Below are 19,655 nucleotides of genomic sequence, written 5' to 3' on the forward strand. Positions count from 1 at the left end.
TTAATAACTATAGCATATCCCATATCCATCATTAACACGCTCTCGACAACATTGATAGGTACAAAAAACAATATCATTAAGAACGAGCTTTTTTTTTCTCTAACCATCCAGGAACTTCAACGTCGATGTTTTGCCGACGGGTATCTGATGGTTGATAACACCATGGTACAATAAATCTGAAAATTTCTCTCGATGAAGTGAAAATAATCTACGTTGAGGACAGTCACAAACTGTTTTCCCAGATGCGACTATGAGATTGCAAGGTTCCATAAATTCCATAATTCATTAATTATTGTTTTTGGAATTACAGTGCGCATTATCTTGCATTGAATTTTATCCGACTGCAGTCTCATTAACTCTTTGTTTTAACTCTTTCAGCAATTCAGCAATGGCTCTGTAATCATCGAATATTTCTTCATAAACGTTTACGTATTCTCGTAACCAACGATGTGGTTATTCACCGACAAAGGGCTGTCTTTGACCATGATGATTGCAGTATTTTTCGTCAGTAACCAATCAAGATATATGTTTAACACATTTTGGATACCGTAGATATCCCGTCCCAGATAATAATCCTGGGGATAAATGTTTCATCCATTCGTTCAGGTGTCCATGTATCACTGCGCCATCGAAAGAAACTGTGATAAGTATGAGACTTAACACCTCGTTGCTTCATCTCACTGGCAAGTCTATGCGTCGGTGATAGTACCACCTTGTCTGTGCTCTTAAATAAATTTATCGCTCGTGTTGTTTTACCAGAACCACAAGTTCAGTTTTATATATACATATAGGATCATATACCGATGGCGTTGATGACGGTTGTGACATTTGACTATTTTGTTATATATCACAACATGTTTAACGTCCGCGGAGTCAAAATAACCAAGCATCATGTCATTTTTTACTCATTAATGTCCCAAGGACACTAGTTCCCCTGGTGCTTCTTTTATACTTCTATCACATTCATCTAGCAGTCCTACATTTTCGTTACTGATATAAAATGAATCTGTGGCGGCTCTAACAGTATCCTTAGGAAATCTGTTAATGATCGATAGTAAGTTTATAGAAACATAAGATAACATCGATGATCTCAAATGTGTAAATTGCGGTGAATCAGCATCATAATAACATACAGGTAGTTCACAGTCTTGTGTGTCAATCACATTCTTTTTGTTGGGGTTTCTGTATTTACCTAATATTGCGATATGTGTGTCCTTGGTTAGTGATAGCCACTTGCTTACTTCTCACTGATAAAAGGTCACGCCCGTCAAATGCTTTTCTGTCTTTTTAGGTATAAACACGACCGGGCTGAATGCTTCCGATTATGCTAAGATATCGTCAATTTAAATTATCATTAAAAAGGTGTTCGATCATATGAAGTGTTATGTATATTTGATTTACTTGTATCTGATTTAATATATATTTATTTCAATTTAATTGTTTGTCAGTTTTAAAATTTTATTCTTCATTACACGATATTGATTATATTATAGTAAATTTATTCACCAGAGATGATTTTTTTTTCAGAAAATAGTTTGACCTTGCCTGTTATTTTATAAACACCAGGTGTTGATCTAAATGTTGTCCTTGTTTCAAACTTTGTAGCAACCATCATAAACAAGTTATATTTTATTTTAAAATGATTGGTTGTTTTCGAGGCCATGATGAGACTTTGTCTTTAAGATGTGAACCATTTTTTTTATTTCTTAGAGTAAATTGATTGGTTTTCGTCAGGGTCACACTGGGTAAATGTGATCTGTAACAAGTGCTTGCTTTCTATAACCTTCTAGGAGATGATCACGTGACCCCTTGTTTACGTTAAGAATACGATATAACCCATGTTTTGGAGAATTAATCTCAGTAGAAGCTGGGCTGTTAAACTGTTAGTTGTATGTTGGGCTATCTGAAGTTATTTCAAATTACTTGCTTTGGAGTTATTTCAAATTACTTGGATTCAAAAGAGCAAATTCTGTTATTTGTCTGGAAAATACGTGAGCTCATGTAATATTGTGGAACAAGAACATTTTTTTAATACAAATTTATTCAGCTATCAGACTACTAAAATTTTATTTGTGGATTATTCTTGGAAAGCTCATTCATACGTCACATCCAAATTTACGTTTTGATCTTGCAAAGAATATTAGAGTAGTGCCCCCTTTCAGAGAAAAAGAAGTAGACAAATATTTCACTCGTTTTGAAAATGTTGCTGAAAATTTGAAATGGCCACGGGAGCATTGGACTCAGTTATTATGTGTAATCACTGACAAGGATGGTGATATTTACAATTCACTGTCGGGGCCCCGAGTGGCCGAGTGGTCTAAAGGGTTCTCCGTTACGGATCACTGCCATCTCACCTCTGTCTGCGTGGGTTCGAGTCTCGGATTCGGCTAATATGGGTATGTGAAAAAGCTTGCCAGTAGCTTCTCGTGGGTCGGGGGTTGTTTCCGGGGTTTTCTCGGGTTCTTCCTCCACCATTAATACTGGCCTCCATGTATAGCCAACCGTGTGCTGAAAATGGCGTTAAACCCTACACCAAAAACAACAACTACAATTCACTGTCAGTTCACCAAAGTGGTAACTATGATGTGGTTCAAGAATGCACCCTAAGGGGTTACGAGTTAGTTCTTGAAGCTTATCGGTAAAAATTCAGAATCTATAGAAAAGAAGCTGGACAAACTCATGTCGAATTTGCTAGAGAAAAAGAGCAAATATTTGATAGATGGTGCTTAGCCAAGAAAGTTGAACGAGATTATGAAAGTCTTCAACAACTTTTATTACTTGAAGATTTCAATAACTGTGTCCAAACTGACAGTAAGTCTTAGCTAGACGAGCATCATATTGAAACCTTGGAAAATGCTGTTCGAGCTGCTGGTGAATTTTCTTTAACTCATGAAGTTCCTTCCGTAAAGAAAAGTATTTCAACCTAATACAAGCTCTTCTAAAACTCAGACTGGCACAACTTTTAGAAATCAAACTTCGGAGAAGCTTGATTCAAGATCCTTGTCTCTTCCGACGTGTACCTATTGCAAAAATGGACACGTTATTTCTGATTGCTACGAATTGAAAACTAAGCACCAGAATCAAGGCAGACTTTATCCAAATGTTCTTATTTCTAAGAGGTCAAGGTCACGGTCATGTATTGAAAGCAATACATTTGTTGGGTCTTTTATTGTCAGGTACTTTGCCTTTTTCTGAGAAGTCTTCTTCTAATGAGAGTGTTCTTATTCAGGGAGTAGAATGCGGCTTTGTTAATTTTCCTCTCCATTGTGTAAATTTGTCATCAGACGTAGTCGCAGGACCCGTGACAGTTGGAACAGTTTATGTTTCACCCGTTGAGGGGATTCATTTGTTACTAGGCAGCGACCTAGCTGTAGACAAAGTTGCTGTTAATCCACTTGTAACTGACAAGGCTTGCATGGATCGGAAAGTGGATCCAAATGAAAAAGAATTCCCTGATGTATTTCCAGCTTGTGCTTTTACCAGAGCTATGGCAAAGAAAGCTCTTGAGAATGATGTTGGTAAGGAAAGTATTTCTTTAGTTGACACACGTATTGGTCAGGCTTTTGATGAGGTCACTTTCAATCTTTGTTCGGATCAATCAGAAGGTATTGATCACAGTGATCCTCTTTTAACGACTCATTCTCTTTATTCTAATCAGGGTGATAAACGACAATCACTTGTCGTTCAACAGAAAAAAGATCCTGAGATCTCCTACTTGTTTCAGAAGGCCTTTAGTGAAATTGAAGCTACTGAAGTTCCTGCTTGTTATTTCATAAAAAATGGAATTCTTATGAGAAAATGGAGACCTCCCGAGGTACCTGCTGATGACAAATGGTCAGTGAACTATCAAATTGTAGTCCCGAAACCTTACAGACAGGAAATACTTAGTCTAACCCATGAAAATCCATTGGCTGGTTATTTAGGGATCAGTAAAACTTATCACAATATCTTAACTCACTTCTATTGGCCAAAAATCAAAAGTGATGTTGGTAAATGCTGTAGATCTTGTCATACCTGTCAAATGGTAGGAAAACCAAAATCAGAAAAATTCCCTGGGCTCATCTACAAACTATTTCTGCCTTTGACGAACCATTCAGTAGAATTATGGTATATTTTGTTGGTCCCTTACCTAAGACCAAATCAGGTAACCAATACATGTTGACCATTATGTGTGTGTCATCAAGGGTTTCAGAGGCAATTCCCTTGAGGAATATAAAATCTAAAACAATAGTAAAAACTTTGATATAGTTTTTTATACTAAATTTGGCCTTCCCAAGTCCGTACAGTCTGATCATGTCTCAAATTTCATGTCTGGAATTTTCCAGCAAGTTATGTACGAATTAGGCATTCAACAATTCAAATCTTCTGCCTTTCACCCTCTGAGCCGAGGGGCATTAGAAAGATTCCATCAGACTCTGAAAAATATGATTCAATCATATTGTTTTCATACGGGTAAAGATTGGGATGAAGACATTCATTTGCTAGTGTTTTGCTGTTAGGGAATCAGTTCAAGAATCTTTAGGTTTCAGTTCCTTTGAAGTGGTTTTTGGACACACTGTGCGTGGACCATTGAAGTTATTGAAAGAGAAACTTCTTTCTAATGAAGAGACTGAAATTGATCTTCTTGATTATGTTTCTAATTTTAAATACAAGTTGTTAAAGGCTTGTGAGGTCGCAAGAGCAAATCTGAACTCTACTCAATCCAAAGTGAAGTCAAGATATGATAAAAACTCGAAGGAAAGGAGCTTTTAGCCTGAAGATAGAGTCCTGGCTCTCATGCCAATACCAAAAAATCCTCTTCATGCCAAGTATTATGGTCCCTAACACAGTTGACAGGAAAATAAATGATTTAAATTACATCATAAATACTCCTGGGAGGCGTAAGCAACAACAACTCTGTCACATTAACTTGCTAGAAGAGCATATTGAATGAGATAGCCAGGTTAAACATGCATTTAATTTAGTGTACCTGTCCCACTCATTGAGGATTTAAGTGAAGGAATATCATCGGATTATACTGACATTGGTCTGACAAATCTTCAGAATTCAGAAATTATGAAAGATCTGGACCAGAAACGTTTACATTTGCAAGAGCAAGAAAGAAATGAACTTACACAATTATTTGAATATGAGCACTTATTGCCAGATGTTCCTACAAGAACCAACAAAATTTTTTCATGACGTTGAAACTGTAAATTCCAAACCTGTCAAACAACACAGGATGAACCCTCTCAAACACGAATACTTGAAAAAAGGAATTCAGCATTTGCTGGAGAATCATTTTATAGAGCCCCGTAAAAGTGACTGGAGTTCACCATGCACACTTGTTCTAAAACCAGAAAATCTTTTCGTAAGTGTACTGATTATCGGAAGATGACTAGTATGACAAAAACAGATTCATTCCCATTACCAAGAATCGATGACTGTATTGATAAAATCGGGAATGCCATGTATGTCACCAAATTTGACCTTCTGAAAGGATTTTGGCAGATTCCACTAACGGAAAGAGCAAAGGACGTAATTTGGCATTGATATTTCATTCGCCGCCGATAACGTTGGACCGTATACTGTTATGGCGATTCTTGTTTCGTTTTCTGTGATAAATCTGATTGATATTAAATAGTTGATTTTCTCGATTTGATAACTTCCGGTTGGAATACCAACAACGTTCCAATGGGGAGTTCCATCGGGTTATTTTTATATACAAATACGAGAGAGATGTTTGCGTGGATCCCCCCCCCCCCAATGATTTTGATTTAATATTTGACCATCTATTATAGATTCGAAGTTGCGCAAACGCGATTTCAAGTGACCGCTTGGATCCGCTGGATCCCACGGGTGCATAAATTGGTGTAGGAAAACTAATGTCAAATTCTAGTTGCGTTGACTTCACTCTGTCATCATGGTGCATGGTGGTATTGTATTAGCAGCGATTTGTTCAAGTAATTGTGTTACTCTTTAATTGTTTGTCATTATTAATTTTACGTAAGCACTTAAAGTAAGCACCCTCATTTCTTGGGAGCAAATTATGGACTGAAAAGGCTGGCAGGTTATTTCAATGTATAAATAGTCATTATTAATTAGTGTTTATGAAATAACATTGTCATGAAAGATCACTTTTAAATATTAAGTAGCCAAAGCCAGCCACCTGTACAATAATATTCCATTGTTAAAGTTTTACGTTTTACACCTCCACGTATCTATTCATATATTGCAACAATATGAAAATAGATGTACCATAAACAATATGAAAATAATGAACCATAAACGATATGAAAATAATGTACCATGAACGATATGAAATTACATGTACATAAACAATATGAAAATGCATGTACCATAGACTATATGAAATTAATGTATAATAAACAATATGAATTACATGTACCATACAAAATACATGTACATAAACAATATGAAAGTACATGTATCATAACGAACATGAAAACACATGTACCATAAAACATATTCATTTCATAATATATGCAAAATAATATTTAAAAAATCTGTTTTATCACTCAAGCTGTAACTGCTTCCGGTATTTCCATGGGTTTTACCATCACCAATATAAATAAGTGAACACTAAAAATGCTGTCCGGAATATTGGAGAGTCTGCTTAACCAAAGTATAAACATTTCATGAAGACTTTCGTTTTCAAATGATAAAGAAAACTGAACCAGGTGAAAACAAGCAAAGCTGAAATATGCATCACAACCTGTAGAGAAAAACATATAAAGGAATAAATCTTTGATATTGGTTAAAAAAAATACAAACACGCTGATTTAGAGCAATGAGATATACTTAACAGTATTACATTACAATATTGATTTGTATAGGGTATATGTACCTAGCATACAAAATATCAGATACACATAAAATCTGCATGCAGGATAAAATGTAGTGCTCATAAACAATGTTGAATATCATCTGGTATTTCCTTCACCACCATGTTCATAAATAGGAAATGTATACCGGTAACGTTTTTCATGGCTGAATGATTGTACAAATATAAGTGATAAGACTGGACAATGCATGAATTAAATAAAACGTATCACAAACTGGGCAGAATAGTAATTAGAACTAGTGACAGTAAATGGTGACAGTATTTCTAGAAGTATCTTGACTGGCATCTTGAATACTCGAATCCTCAGCATGATGCCACCCTACTACTTAATTAAAGGTATCAAGTCTGAATTTTGACATCAGAACTTATGTTCAGACTTGAATCTAAGTTTAGAATCCAGTGATCGGATTGGCTGAAATTCAAGTCTGACTTCATATTGACCAATCAAATGTCTTACATCTACAATTAACTTAATGCTAATGTTGATGAACTTAAAGCCGGATTGTATATTTGTGTTCCTAATTGAAATTAAATTTATGTGGAAAGACATGAAGCTATCCATCTTGAAGAACGAATAGAATATGCAAATTAAAATAAAAAATCTTTATATGGTTGAATAATCATAAGCAAGAAAATCCTGAAGTAAAAAAGAATATAACTGATTACAAATAATTCCTAGTCAATTTTAGACCTAATTCAAAACTGATGACTGATCAGTGAGTTGACATTAGCCAATCAGACGTCATAATCTTAAGTTGAGTCTTCAATCTGAGTTTGAAAATTGTTCCTAACCTTGGTCTAGTTCAAAGTTTACATACTATCAGTATAACAGAAGTTTCGAGGACACATAATTTTAAAAATACACTCCAAATTAAAGGGTCCTTGGCATATCCAAGTTGACGGTGTATGTTTGCATAAAGAAACAACAATCATTTCTATTCCATTCAATTTGTCCTTATTGATTTGTAATGATTTGATGTATTATTCATAATGAGATACTGAAATGTATCAGAGTGAGGACATTTGTATTTCAGGAAATATATATGTATTAATATTTTTGTTTACATATTTTTAGCTATTTGCTCTTCTTCATCTTTCTCTCCTACTATCCCTTTTCTCTCTCTTCCATCAGGATGAACACAATAAAATATCCCCACATTTTCATTCAGAACCAATATCATAATTTGTGTTTGGTGAAAACGCCATGTTAGAAGGAAGAGCATTATGAAGATTTTCAGGGTGACTGTAATGGTGACCATACTGGATGCCATACTGTCACCATTTTCTTATTGTACAAACAAGACATCATCAAAAAAACTTTGGGTGAAAACCTACTGTCAATTTGACTTCCAGGCTAGGAGGAGTAGTGATAAGAACCCCATGTTGATATAACCATCTTTTAATAAGACCCCCAAGGAGGAGTAGTGATAAGATATTCAAGATTGCCACCCTAGTGGCCATCTTGAATATCAGTTTGGCTCCATTTGTATTTAAGACCTTCTAAACTATATTGAAAAACACCAGGCTGATTTTGAATTTTCACCCTGGTGGCCATCTTAAATATCAGTTTGGCTCCATTTTTATTTAAGACCATCTAAACTCTATTGAAAAACACCAGGCTTTTTTGGAATTTCCATTCATGTGGAGTAGCAATAGCAAGATTTTCAACATGGCTGCTATGGTAGGCATGTTGGGTGTCAGATTAGCACCATTTTCATTTAGGACCAAAAATAGAAGTCTATTTTAGTCTATAGTGAGACCTCTATGTTGATAAAACTATCCATTTGTGAGACCCCCATGTCGATATAACATGGAATTGAGTATTTCTTCTGTGGAAATGGCAAAGAGATTGAATTAAGTATTTAATCTGTTAAAATAACAAAGAGATGGAATTAAGTATTTATTCTTTTAAAATGGCAACGAGATTGAATTAAGTATTTATTCTATGAAAATGGCAAAGAGATGGAATTAAGTATTTAATCTGTGGGAATGGCAAAGAGATGGAATTAAGTATTTAATCTGTGGGAATGGCAAAGAGATGGAATTAAGTATTTATTCTGTGGGAATGGCAAAGAGATGGAATTAAGCATTTATTCTGTGGGAATGGCAAAGAGATGGAATTAAGTATTTATTCTGTGGGAATGGCAAAGAGATGGAATTAAGTATTTAATCTGTTAAAATGAAAAAGAAATGGAATTAAGTATTTATTGTAAGGAAATGACTAAGAGATCTCTTATCCTCCTCCTTATCAGCTGATATTGGTAGATGATATGGTGTATGTATGATGATCTTTGTCTAGTCATGAAGTGGACTGTTGAAAAGTCCACTGCTGTAAGTGGTTCTTTGGATCACAGAGATTCATAAATAGTAGTTTGTCTTCACGGATCTCCAGACATAGGCCTGAGTTCATATGCCTCAGAAGTCCATCCTGAAGTCAGCACCAAAAAAAAAATTAAGAATGTAAGAAACTTACTATAAATGAAACCTCTAATATTTCTCACAATTTTCCTGAAGTAAGAGCATGTGGCAAATAACTGTGATGGTAAATTAAATAAATTGGTACATATATTGTATTGGTACATTAAGTAAACATTACCTGTATTTGGTACATTAAATACATTGGTAAATTAACGGTATTGGCACATTAAATACATTGGTAAATTATCAGTATGTGTACATTATTAAATACATCCGTTGGCACTGAACATCTTTGCAAAGTTAGGGACAATAAGAAACAGAAGAAAAAAATAGTGTCCATAGATTAATTTACATTTCCATTTGTTCTTGATAATTATTTTCTACTGAATGGATATTGATTGTTTTTTATTTGATGATGTCCAATCCAATCACTCAGCAGATGTTAAAATTTGCAAATATATTACCTCAAGAATTCTGCAAAAGAAAACCTTGGCATGAAGTGTCTAGCCTGCATAATAGTTTTGGATTTATAAATGAACATAAGAGCATATACATAATACATACTGTAATAGTACATTACGTTCCAGCTAAACACAGTAATTATTGTAGAATATAAGACTTTCAAAAGGTGATAGACAGTAATTATTGTAGAATACAAGACTTTCAAAAGCCGATAGACAGTAATTATTGTAGAATACAAGACTTTTAAAAGCTGATAGACAGTAATCATTGGAGAATGCAAGACTTTCAAAAGCTGATAGACAGTAATTATTGTAGAATACAAGATATTGAAAAGCTGATAGTAATTATTGAAGAATACAAGACTTTCAAAAGCTGATAGAAAGTAATTATTGTAGAAAACAAGACATTCAAAAGCTGATAGACAGTAATTATTGTAGAATACAAGACTTTCCAAAGCTGATAGACACTAATTATTGTAGAATACAAGACTTTTGAAAACTGATAGACAGTAATTATTCTAGAATACAAGACTTTCCAAAGCTGATAGACACTAATTATTGAAGAATACAAGACTTTCAAAAGCTGATAGAAAGTAATTATTGTAGAAAACAAGACATTCAAAAGCTGATAGACACTAATTATTGTAGTATACAAGACTTTCCAAAGCTGATAGACACTAATTATTGTAGAATACAAGACTTTTGAAAACTGATAAACATTAATTATTGTTTAATACAAGACTTTCCAAAGCTGATAGACACTAATTATTGTAGAATACAAGACTTTCAAAATCTGATAGAGAGTAATTATTGTAGAATACAAGACTTTCAAAAGCTGATAGTAATTATTGTAGAATACAATACGTTCAAAAGCTGATAGCAATTATTGAAGAATACATGACTTTCAAAATCTGATAGACAGTAATTATTGTAGAATACCAGACTTTCATAAGCTGATAGTAATTATTGAAGAATACAAGACTATCAAAAGCTGATAGACATTAATTATTGTAGAATACCAGACTTTCATAAGCTGATGGTATATATTGAAGAATGCAAGACTTTCAAAAGCTGATAAAAGTAATTACTGTAGAAAACAAGACGTTCAAAAGCTGATAGACTGTAATTATTGTAGAATACAAGACTTTCATAAGCTGATAGCAATTATTGAAGAATACAAGACTTTCAAAAGCTGATAGAAAGTAATTATTGTAGAAAACAAGACGTTCAAAAGCTGATAGACTGTAATTATTGTAGAATGCACGATGTTCAAGAGCTGATAGACAATAATTATTGTAGAATACAAGACGTTTGAAAACTGAATGACAATAATTATTGTAGAATACAAGACTTTCAAATGCTGATAGACAGTAATTATTGCAGAATACAAGACTTTCAAAAGCTGATAGACAGTTATTATTGTAGAATACAAGACTTTCAAAAGACAATGTACAGAATCTCAATGCTGATGCAAATGATGCTGCCATTACAAGCAAGACCGGAAATATAGATGTGATATAAAACTTTAAACAAAAAGTAAAACAATCTAAATATTGCTGCCAGAAATGGAGATTCTCAGAGATTCATGTCATCAATGCTGTTCGCAGGTAGAGATATGTGTTAGAAATACAGTTCTCAGAGACATCTGTTATAAATGCAGTTCTCAGAGATATGTGTTATAAATGCAGTTCTCAGTTAGACATATGTTTGTATATTCTGTTGTTTTCCATCTTGAAATGGGGCATGTAAGATCCTACTGGTATTTGTTGAAAGACGGGAAGATGTTATACCTTAGAATATTGCCAATTCTCCGTCGTGTTCTGGAAACACCCTTCCATAAAAGGAGTTTTCTCTAGGTAGCCTTTTACCACAATACATTGCAAATTAGTGCGTAGTTGTAGTGTTGATGTCAAAGCAAATATCTGAAATATACCAGTAAGTATAATTTAAAAAATGTATGTATGTATGTATGTATATATGTATGTATCCAATAAATATGGGACAAATCCAATGATAACAAAACATTCATTCAAATGGATATAAAACTGATACAGACCGTAATTATTCAGACCATACAAAATAACATAATCAGCATAATAAATTACACTGTGTCATACACAGTATAGCAAAATACACTTGTTTAGTTGTCACTATAGATACTGTTTCACAACCTAAAGTTTAGTTTAAAAGCAAAGTATGCAAATTATGAAACATTTGTAATAAGGCTTATTTCCTCAGTGAACATTAAATTTGTAACTTTATCTGCTGAAAGATTGACATAATACATCTCCAAGATATTTCTATCTTAAATTGTACTTTACACATATGAACATAGGATTTGTACTCATAGGGTATAGTCCATATTCACCAAGATGAACATAATTATTCACCATATCTGGTACATTAGGATATCTTTCTCAAAATCAGTGCTGAATTGCTTCTATTTCTGGTCAGTATTCCAAATCTCATATTTTTTAACTGCAACATAATATTGGTTTCACCAAAGCATCAGATATTTTGAAATATTTCCTGTACATGTGATATTCCAAAAATATTTATTGATATATAAAATTATATTGCTTTCAACGATCATGAAGCCAGCATGGTTTTTGCCACATTCCAGCTCAATCTCAATGTTAAAAGGAACCCCATATATTTATGAATTGTTTCAGTAGAATTGCCCATATAATACCAAAGCTCGTAATTTCTCAAGAAGCCACCATTTTGAAAGACAATTATTTTGGTTTTGCTAGATTAATTTCCATTCCTGTTTCAACAAAAAATTCATCTGAAACATTAATTGTTGTTGCAATAACCGCACTGTTTCAGCACAAATATCCACATCATCTGCCTACAATAAGGTAAAGATCTATGGTATATTCATTGTGATTAAAAATACCCATATTTACACTTAGTTTAATAAAGACAACACATATTTGGGCTTAGAATACATCGTAGTCTTATTCACACGTTACAATTGATATATTTGGTGTTTGTACACAGCTTTTCAGGCAAGAATACATATTTTGAAAATTTGTAAAATATTTCCATTAATATCTTTCTGCACAAGTGAAAACCACAGCATATTATTTTGTACACAATCAGAAGCTTTTGAAAAGTCAATAAATAAGCAGTAAATCTACCATCAGATTTACATATATACTTTTGAAAAGTCAATAAATAAACAGTAAACCTACCATCAGATTTACATATATACTTTTGAAAAGTCAATAAATAAACAGTAAACCTACCATCAGATTTACAGATTTATTTATTGACTTTTCAAAAGTAGGTTTACTGTTTATTTATTGATGGTAGGTTTACTGTTTATTTATTGACTTTTGAAAAGTCAATAAATAAACAGTAAACCTACCATAAGATTTACATATATACTTTTGAAAAGTCAATAAATAAACAGTAAACCTACCATCAGATTTACATATATACTTTTGAACAACTTTACGCAAACTGAATATATTATCACAATTGCTGTAATCGTTTTTAAAGTCAGTCTGAAATTAAACTATTAAATTATTGATTTCTTCCCATCTATTCAAAACAGATGTGAATATTTTAGAGTGCGTTTATTAGAGAAATTGCCTTGTAATTGCTGGGGTTGTTCATATTCCCACTCTTAAATATTGAGCATATTACACTTTTGACTACTCTTTTGGAATTGCCCAGTTTTCAGGATCCTATTACACATTAAGAAATGAAACAATGCATGGTAAAAATCAACTGATGACAAATGACTGGAATCTTGTCGATGCTTAGAGTTTTATTTTTCAAAAAGCGAATGCTATCAATTAATTATTAATCTGCAATAGGCTTATTAAATTTGAAATTGTCATTCTCATTTCAAAATTATTACGGTTTTCATGCTTGTCAAGGAAGATGTCAAATTGTTACTGTGATTGACGGCACACCATATCGGTGGTGAGTGGCAAATTCAAACAAGATTATAGTCAATTGCAGATTATATGCCCACACAGTTTCATAGACCTTTATCAAGGCACTAGTAGGGCATGGTTGAAATCTTTAACAAAACTTACCAATATAAACCAACTAATAAACTTCTATTGACTACCTTTGACCAATAGACATAAAAATATACAGGTGTTTTTATAATTCTATATGTGAGCCATCCATAAAATTTGGTCAAGGAACATACTCTGGAGCAAGTTCTTACGTAAAACCCCAAAATCTCTGAGTCACATTTACCATGATATCAGACCTTTAAACGCCAAAATCATTAAGCCTCTTCCAAACTTAAAGTGAAAGCCCTCCACAAACTTTGGTCACGGTATTTAGTCTTGAACTCACTTATCTTCTTTCCGTCGCACTGTCTTTGACCTGTGATCTTTTGATACAAAATGTTTTTAACTTTCTACCTTATTCCAAGCGCACTCCATCCATAAGGTTTAATTTAGGTCAGTAATGCAGAACTAACATTACTGTGCAGAACAGTTTTTGGTGCTAAGTTGCCTAATTTGAAAATGGAAATAAATAAAAAAAATCAAAGGGCTTCTTCCATAACAAATGTGTGTGTACGATTTGGATTTTTAACGTACCATCAACAATTTTTCAGTTATATAACTACTATGTCTGCAGTGTGGCAGTTTATTGTAATGTCTAGCACTGGGACATCATGCTGCAGACATGTACTATGATGTCCCACCGAGTCACATTATCCTGACCAGTCCTAACACTAACCTCTTAATGCTGAGCGCCAAGCGAGGCAGCTGTTAGTACCGTATTTTAAAGTCTTTGGTATGACTTGGCGCGGTTTCAACCCGCAACCTCATTATTCCGAGGCGGATGCGTTAACCACTTTGCCCAATGGAGTGATTTGTTAAACTGTACAGAGTGCTTCTGTCCTAAAATAGCAATGAATGAAACCCTAAACTAATATTTATATACAAGTTAACATGGTGCCTTTTTGGCTTCATTTACTGTATGAGTTTGCAGCTTCCATTTTGCAAAACGATATATGCAGAAAAAGAACTCCTATAGACACACACAAACACACACGTAACTCATATAGACACACACAAACACACATGTAACTGCGAGAAAGAGATTCAACATACCTGCTATAATAATACATGTCACGCTTACAACAAAGATTTTAAACTCCCAAACTCAATGATATCGTCATGATTCGAAAATAAAGATTTTCAGTAATCTTTATTAAAAAAAACCCCACAAAAGTAACAAACAGAAAAAGGAGCAAAATAAAACAAACACCGTTTCAATATTTGCCAGTAGCATGCATAGATGGTTCACAGTCCTGCATAGCGCTCATATAAGACCATCCTTATGGCAGTTTATACAGCATATTGTCATACAGGCAATTTAAATCCAAAAGGGTCTGGTATAAAGAACCACCATTTCACATTTGACTTAATTGGATAGCAATAGCTAAGATAATGTGATACGTCCTTTAAGGGCGGGGGGAGCAAGGAGTCTAATTTGCATACGTAAATTTAGTACAGATAGTAATTGAAGTTACAACATCATACCTGTGGTAAAGTTCATAATTCGTTTTAAGTTATTGGTAAATCAAAGAGATGCTAGGTGAATGTTGAAGAGTAACAGTTATTAAACATCATTGTCTTGAATGAGAATATTTAAACCATATGTGCCCCATCTGCGTGTGATGATTACTTCCTTTTTACAGTTTATTCAGGGATCATTACTGGCAGACGCACCTTAATGTTCAAAATGTATGTAAAATAGTATTTATCACTTTAAGCACTATAATAAATACCCTTACAAGACAATGTGTTTTTGTTGCCATTTCTACAAAAGTAACTCTACCATGGAATTGAGCCCTATTTATGGGGGAAGAGTTGTCTGCTCAATGATGCATGCCAATTAATTTTTAATATGATACAAAGAGCCATGTTGGGGTCTTTTGAATGCACAAGTCATTGATCCATTGAAGCATCAGTGGTTTTTCAACATTTTCCTCGGGCAGGTAAGATTTCATAACAAAGATTACTGGCAACTTTATGGACAGAGACAATATATCTTTGAAGTCGGATCTTACTCCATATATTAAATGCAAAGAATGATTATTTCAGTTATCAGAATAGTATTCAATTGTGATTCATTTTTAAGGTAATTAAGGAAGCGATAAGATGCTAGCAAAGCCAAGCAAAAAAAAATGTCAGATCTGCTGGTTGATGGAGTTTTGCTTTGTGAAGCACATGGGGGGGGGGGACTTGATTGTTTGCACCTACTGCACACAACATATCGACGTAAGTCATTCTGGATTGCATGACATCTGTTAAGATAGGAACACCACCTGCAACTGTAACATGTTCAACATGCTGACCATTAGGATAAGTTCACTTTATTAATATTCATTATCTTAATCTTGTTAAATTATGTTAATTGACCCATATTTTATATTCATGAAATAAACTGCATGACAATAACACTCTTTTTGGCGCAGTTGATTTGTGTTAATAATGCGTTAACATCTGTACTAGACAGAGGTGCTTCTTACTGTTAGACTACCTGTAAAGCCCCCATTGGATTGGAAAATATTATGACTCCTCCTCCTACCCCCAATTAAATGGTCAGTCCCATATGTGATACAGAATCCAGAAGGGACGATTGAACAAAATTACCATTTAGTCTCTAGCAAGTATAAATGACGCTTGCATACTTTCAAAACCACCTACTGAACTACTGAGAGCAGCAAATACTGAAACTAATTAACCAAATATTTTACCATTCAATTGATTTTAAAGACAGAAACTTGGTGTCCGTTTTAATTTAATGCCAGTGTGGTTGGGATTGTGTGAGTGTTTACACATAAGTGTATGTGTACGGTGTTATTTCACAATGCTAAGGCTACCAACTATTTGTGTCGTTGTAAGTGTATTCATTACTTTGAAGAAAACGGACAAGTTATTTTCTTTTATTCAGATTTGAATTTCCAATCATTTCATATTTATTTATACAAAAATAGAGCTCATTCTCAATCTAATGACATCACATTGTTCGGTCACGTGCATTGACCCCCCTTGAAACCTCAAAATACACATTTAAAGTTTCAACACCACCACCCTTCAGCATTGTCTGGGAATATGGCAAGTATCATGAAAGAAACGGAGACAGACAAACAGAGAGATATTTTAAAATATCTTGACATCAACCCATGGTATAAAACAAAAATCTATCATGTGTATTTCAAGCGTAGCGAAGTTAATCTAAAACTGTTAATAGAGACAGTGCAGAGAAAATATTCAACAATGTGAATAGAGTCAGTGTAGAGAAATACCATTAATAGAATAAGTGTAGAGAAATAAATCAAACACCGTTATTAGTCAGTGTAGAGAAACATAGTCAGTGTAGAGAAATAAATCTAATGTCATTAATAGAGTCAGTGTAGAGATTATTTCCAAGACCGTTAATAGCTATAGTCAGTGTAGAGAAATATATCTAACACTTTCAACATAGTCAATGTAGAGAAATAAATATAATACCATTAATAGAGTCAGTGTAGAGATTATCTCCAACACCGTTAATAGTCAATATAGAGAAATATATCTTACACTGTTAATATAATCAGTATAGAGAAAAAAATCTAATACCATTAATAGGGTCCGTGTAGGGAATATATCAAACATAGTTAAAATCAGTGTAAAAAAATATATCAAACATAATTAATAGTCATTGTTTATCTAACACTGTCAATAGTGTCAGTGTAGAGAAATATATCTAACACCATTAAAAGGGTCAGTGTAGATAATATATCCAACACAGTTAATAGTCAGTGTAGAGAAATATATCTTACACTGTTAATAGAGTCAATGAAGAGAGAGAAAAAATAAAGTCAGTGTAGAGATTATATCTAACACCGTTAATAGTCAGTGTAGAGAAATATATCTAATACCATTACTAGGGTCCCTGAAGGGAATATATCAAATACCGTTAAAATCAGTGTAACGAAATATATCAAACACCATTAATAGTCATTGTTTATCAAACACTGTTAATATAGTCAGTGTAGAGAAATATATCTAACACCATTAATAGTCAGTGTAGAGAAATATATCTAATACTATTAATAGGGTCCGTGTAGGGAATACATCAAATACCGTTAAAATCAGTGTAACGAAATATATCAAACACCATTAATAGTCAGTGTAGAGAAATATATCTAACACCATTAATAGTCATTGTTTATCAAACACTGTTAATAGTGTCAGTGTAAAGAAATATATCTAACACCATTAATAGGGCCAGTGGATATAAATATATCTGACACCATCAATAGGGTTAGTGTACATAAATATATCCAACACCATCAATAGAGTTAGGGTAGAGAAATAAATCCAACAGGATTAATAAAGTTAGTGTACAGAAATATATCAAACACCATTAATAGTCGGTATAACATCTACAATTCCTTAAATACGCTTTAACATCAAAGTCTATGTTTTGGTTTTATACAGTAAATCTGCAAAATTTGCAACTATTCAAGGAACATCACATGGAAACTCTACGTACTTGTTGGTAGATACTGCCACTGCAGGGAAAAGCCTTTAATTCTTTTTGTACAGTGAAGAGATATTCCTCATTGTCAAGGCAGTAGCGTGTCTTTTTATTTATCACCTGCAAACAGATTGTACACATCTAAAAGGAAATCATATAATTACAACAGCTTAAATATCACCCCTGATATTAGGGTGTCAACCCATTTCAGGGAACCGAAGTATTCATGTAAAAGACCAGCACAAGAAGTGGTAGGATGGAGGGAGGCAATCCTGTAAAACACACACACACACACACACACACACATATATATATATATATATGTGTGTGTGTGTGCGTGTGTGTGTGTGTGTGTGTGTGATATGAAATGCCAACAAATCAGGGTACAAACATTGGTATTTGGTATTAATATACCATATGTTTCGCTCAATACAGCGACTCATGTGGAAGATAAATCACCTTCTGAGACCTTGTCAACGAATTTTAATGTTCCGGGCACCATCTACGTCAAATAAAATTATATCCATGTCTCCACATTCATAGGCAAGACAAATGTTTTGATAACTGGACAAAAGTAAAGGATCCTGTAAAAAATAGTTAAGCATAAGAAGAAACAATTGATGGTGCAAATGAAAAACAAAGATGGAATTCTTCATTACTTACATATCCCCAGAAGAGAGCATTCTCTTGGTAAGGCAGAAGGTCTGGCCATACATTCTGGAGGTACCAGCTGAAGGATTTACAGTTAAGTCTGGATTTCATATCAAATCTTTCAGACAGATCACCAGCATCTACAGCCTTAATATAAAAACAAAATCCTCAAGTATTCGGAAAATGTTATTATGTACCTGCATTATGAATTGTCAGAACTCACTTAACTTGAAAATATAGCATGCAAGCACACGATAAAAGTAACGATTAAATGCGATCGTTGTTCAAGTTTTTAATGCAAATCCGTATGCTGAATGGTTAAAAAAAACTAAAATTACTGTGATTTTGTTATCTTTGATGACATATTGCTTTCTGCATTCAACTTGTAAAACTCATTAGTTAATTGCTTTCATATGTAATTTTGCTCCTATTCTCTTATAAGAACTTTACTTTCATGACACAAAGGATGTTTTACAATACATCTTAGAGCTGAGTTAGTCCAATTTGCCTCTGACCCTTCTCACCCTATTTTAAATATTTGGACATTTGTATATAAAATGGGGTGGGAAGAGTCAGAGTAAACTCAGACTAACACCTTGTGAAAGACATCATGCTGACATTAGTGAGCTTGCTGATTAAGCAGGAAGTCATGACAATGATGTCTGCAATTTTCTAGCAACACTATTGATATAATAGGCAAGGAAACTTTGAATGGGATGCCGACACCTGGGCAAGATTTGTATGAGATAGGGCCAGTAAATATAAAACAT

General features: G+C 33.6%; 1 protein-coding gene across 1 annotated transcript in view; it reads right to left on the reverse strand.

Annotated features, from left to right (window-relative positions):
* Positions 1-8,901: 8,901 nt before the first annotated feature.
* Positions 8,902-19,655, reverse strand: part of LOC149800815 (polypeptide N-acetylgalactosaminyltransferase 13-like) — a 42,426-nt gene continuing 31,672 nt past the window's right edge. The window contains exons 7-10 of the mRNA XM_089954220.1: positions 18,898-19,032; positions 18,250-18,354; positions 11,514-11,645; positions 8,902-9,272 (exon numbers count right to left, since the gene is read on the reverse strand). Coding sequence (XP_089810346.1) covers positions 9,144-9,272; positions 11,514-11,645; positions 18,250-18,354; positions 18,898-19,032 — 501 coding nt within the window. The 3' untranslated portion in view covers positions 8,902-9,143. The remainder of the gene's footprint in view (positions 9,273-11,513; positions 11,646-18,249; positions 18,355-18,897; positions 19,033-19,655) is intronic.

Source organism: Sinohyriopsis cumingii, chromosome 4 (assembly GCF_028554795.1).
Source record: "Sinohyriopsis cumingii isolate HCF-2022 chromosome 4, ASM2855479v2, whole genome shotgun sequence".
Lineage (NCBI taxonomy): Eukaryota > Metazoa > Mollusca > Bivalvia > Unionida > Unionidae > Sinohyriopsis > Sinohyriopsis cumingii.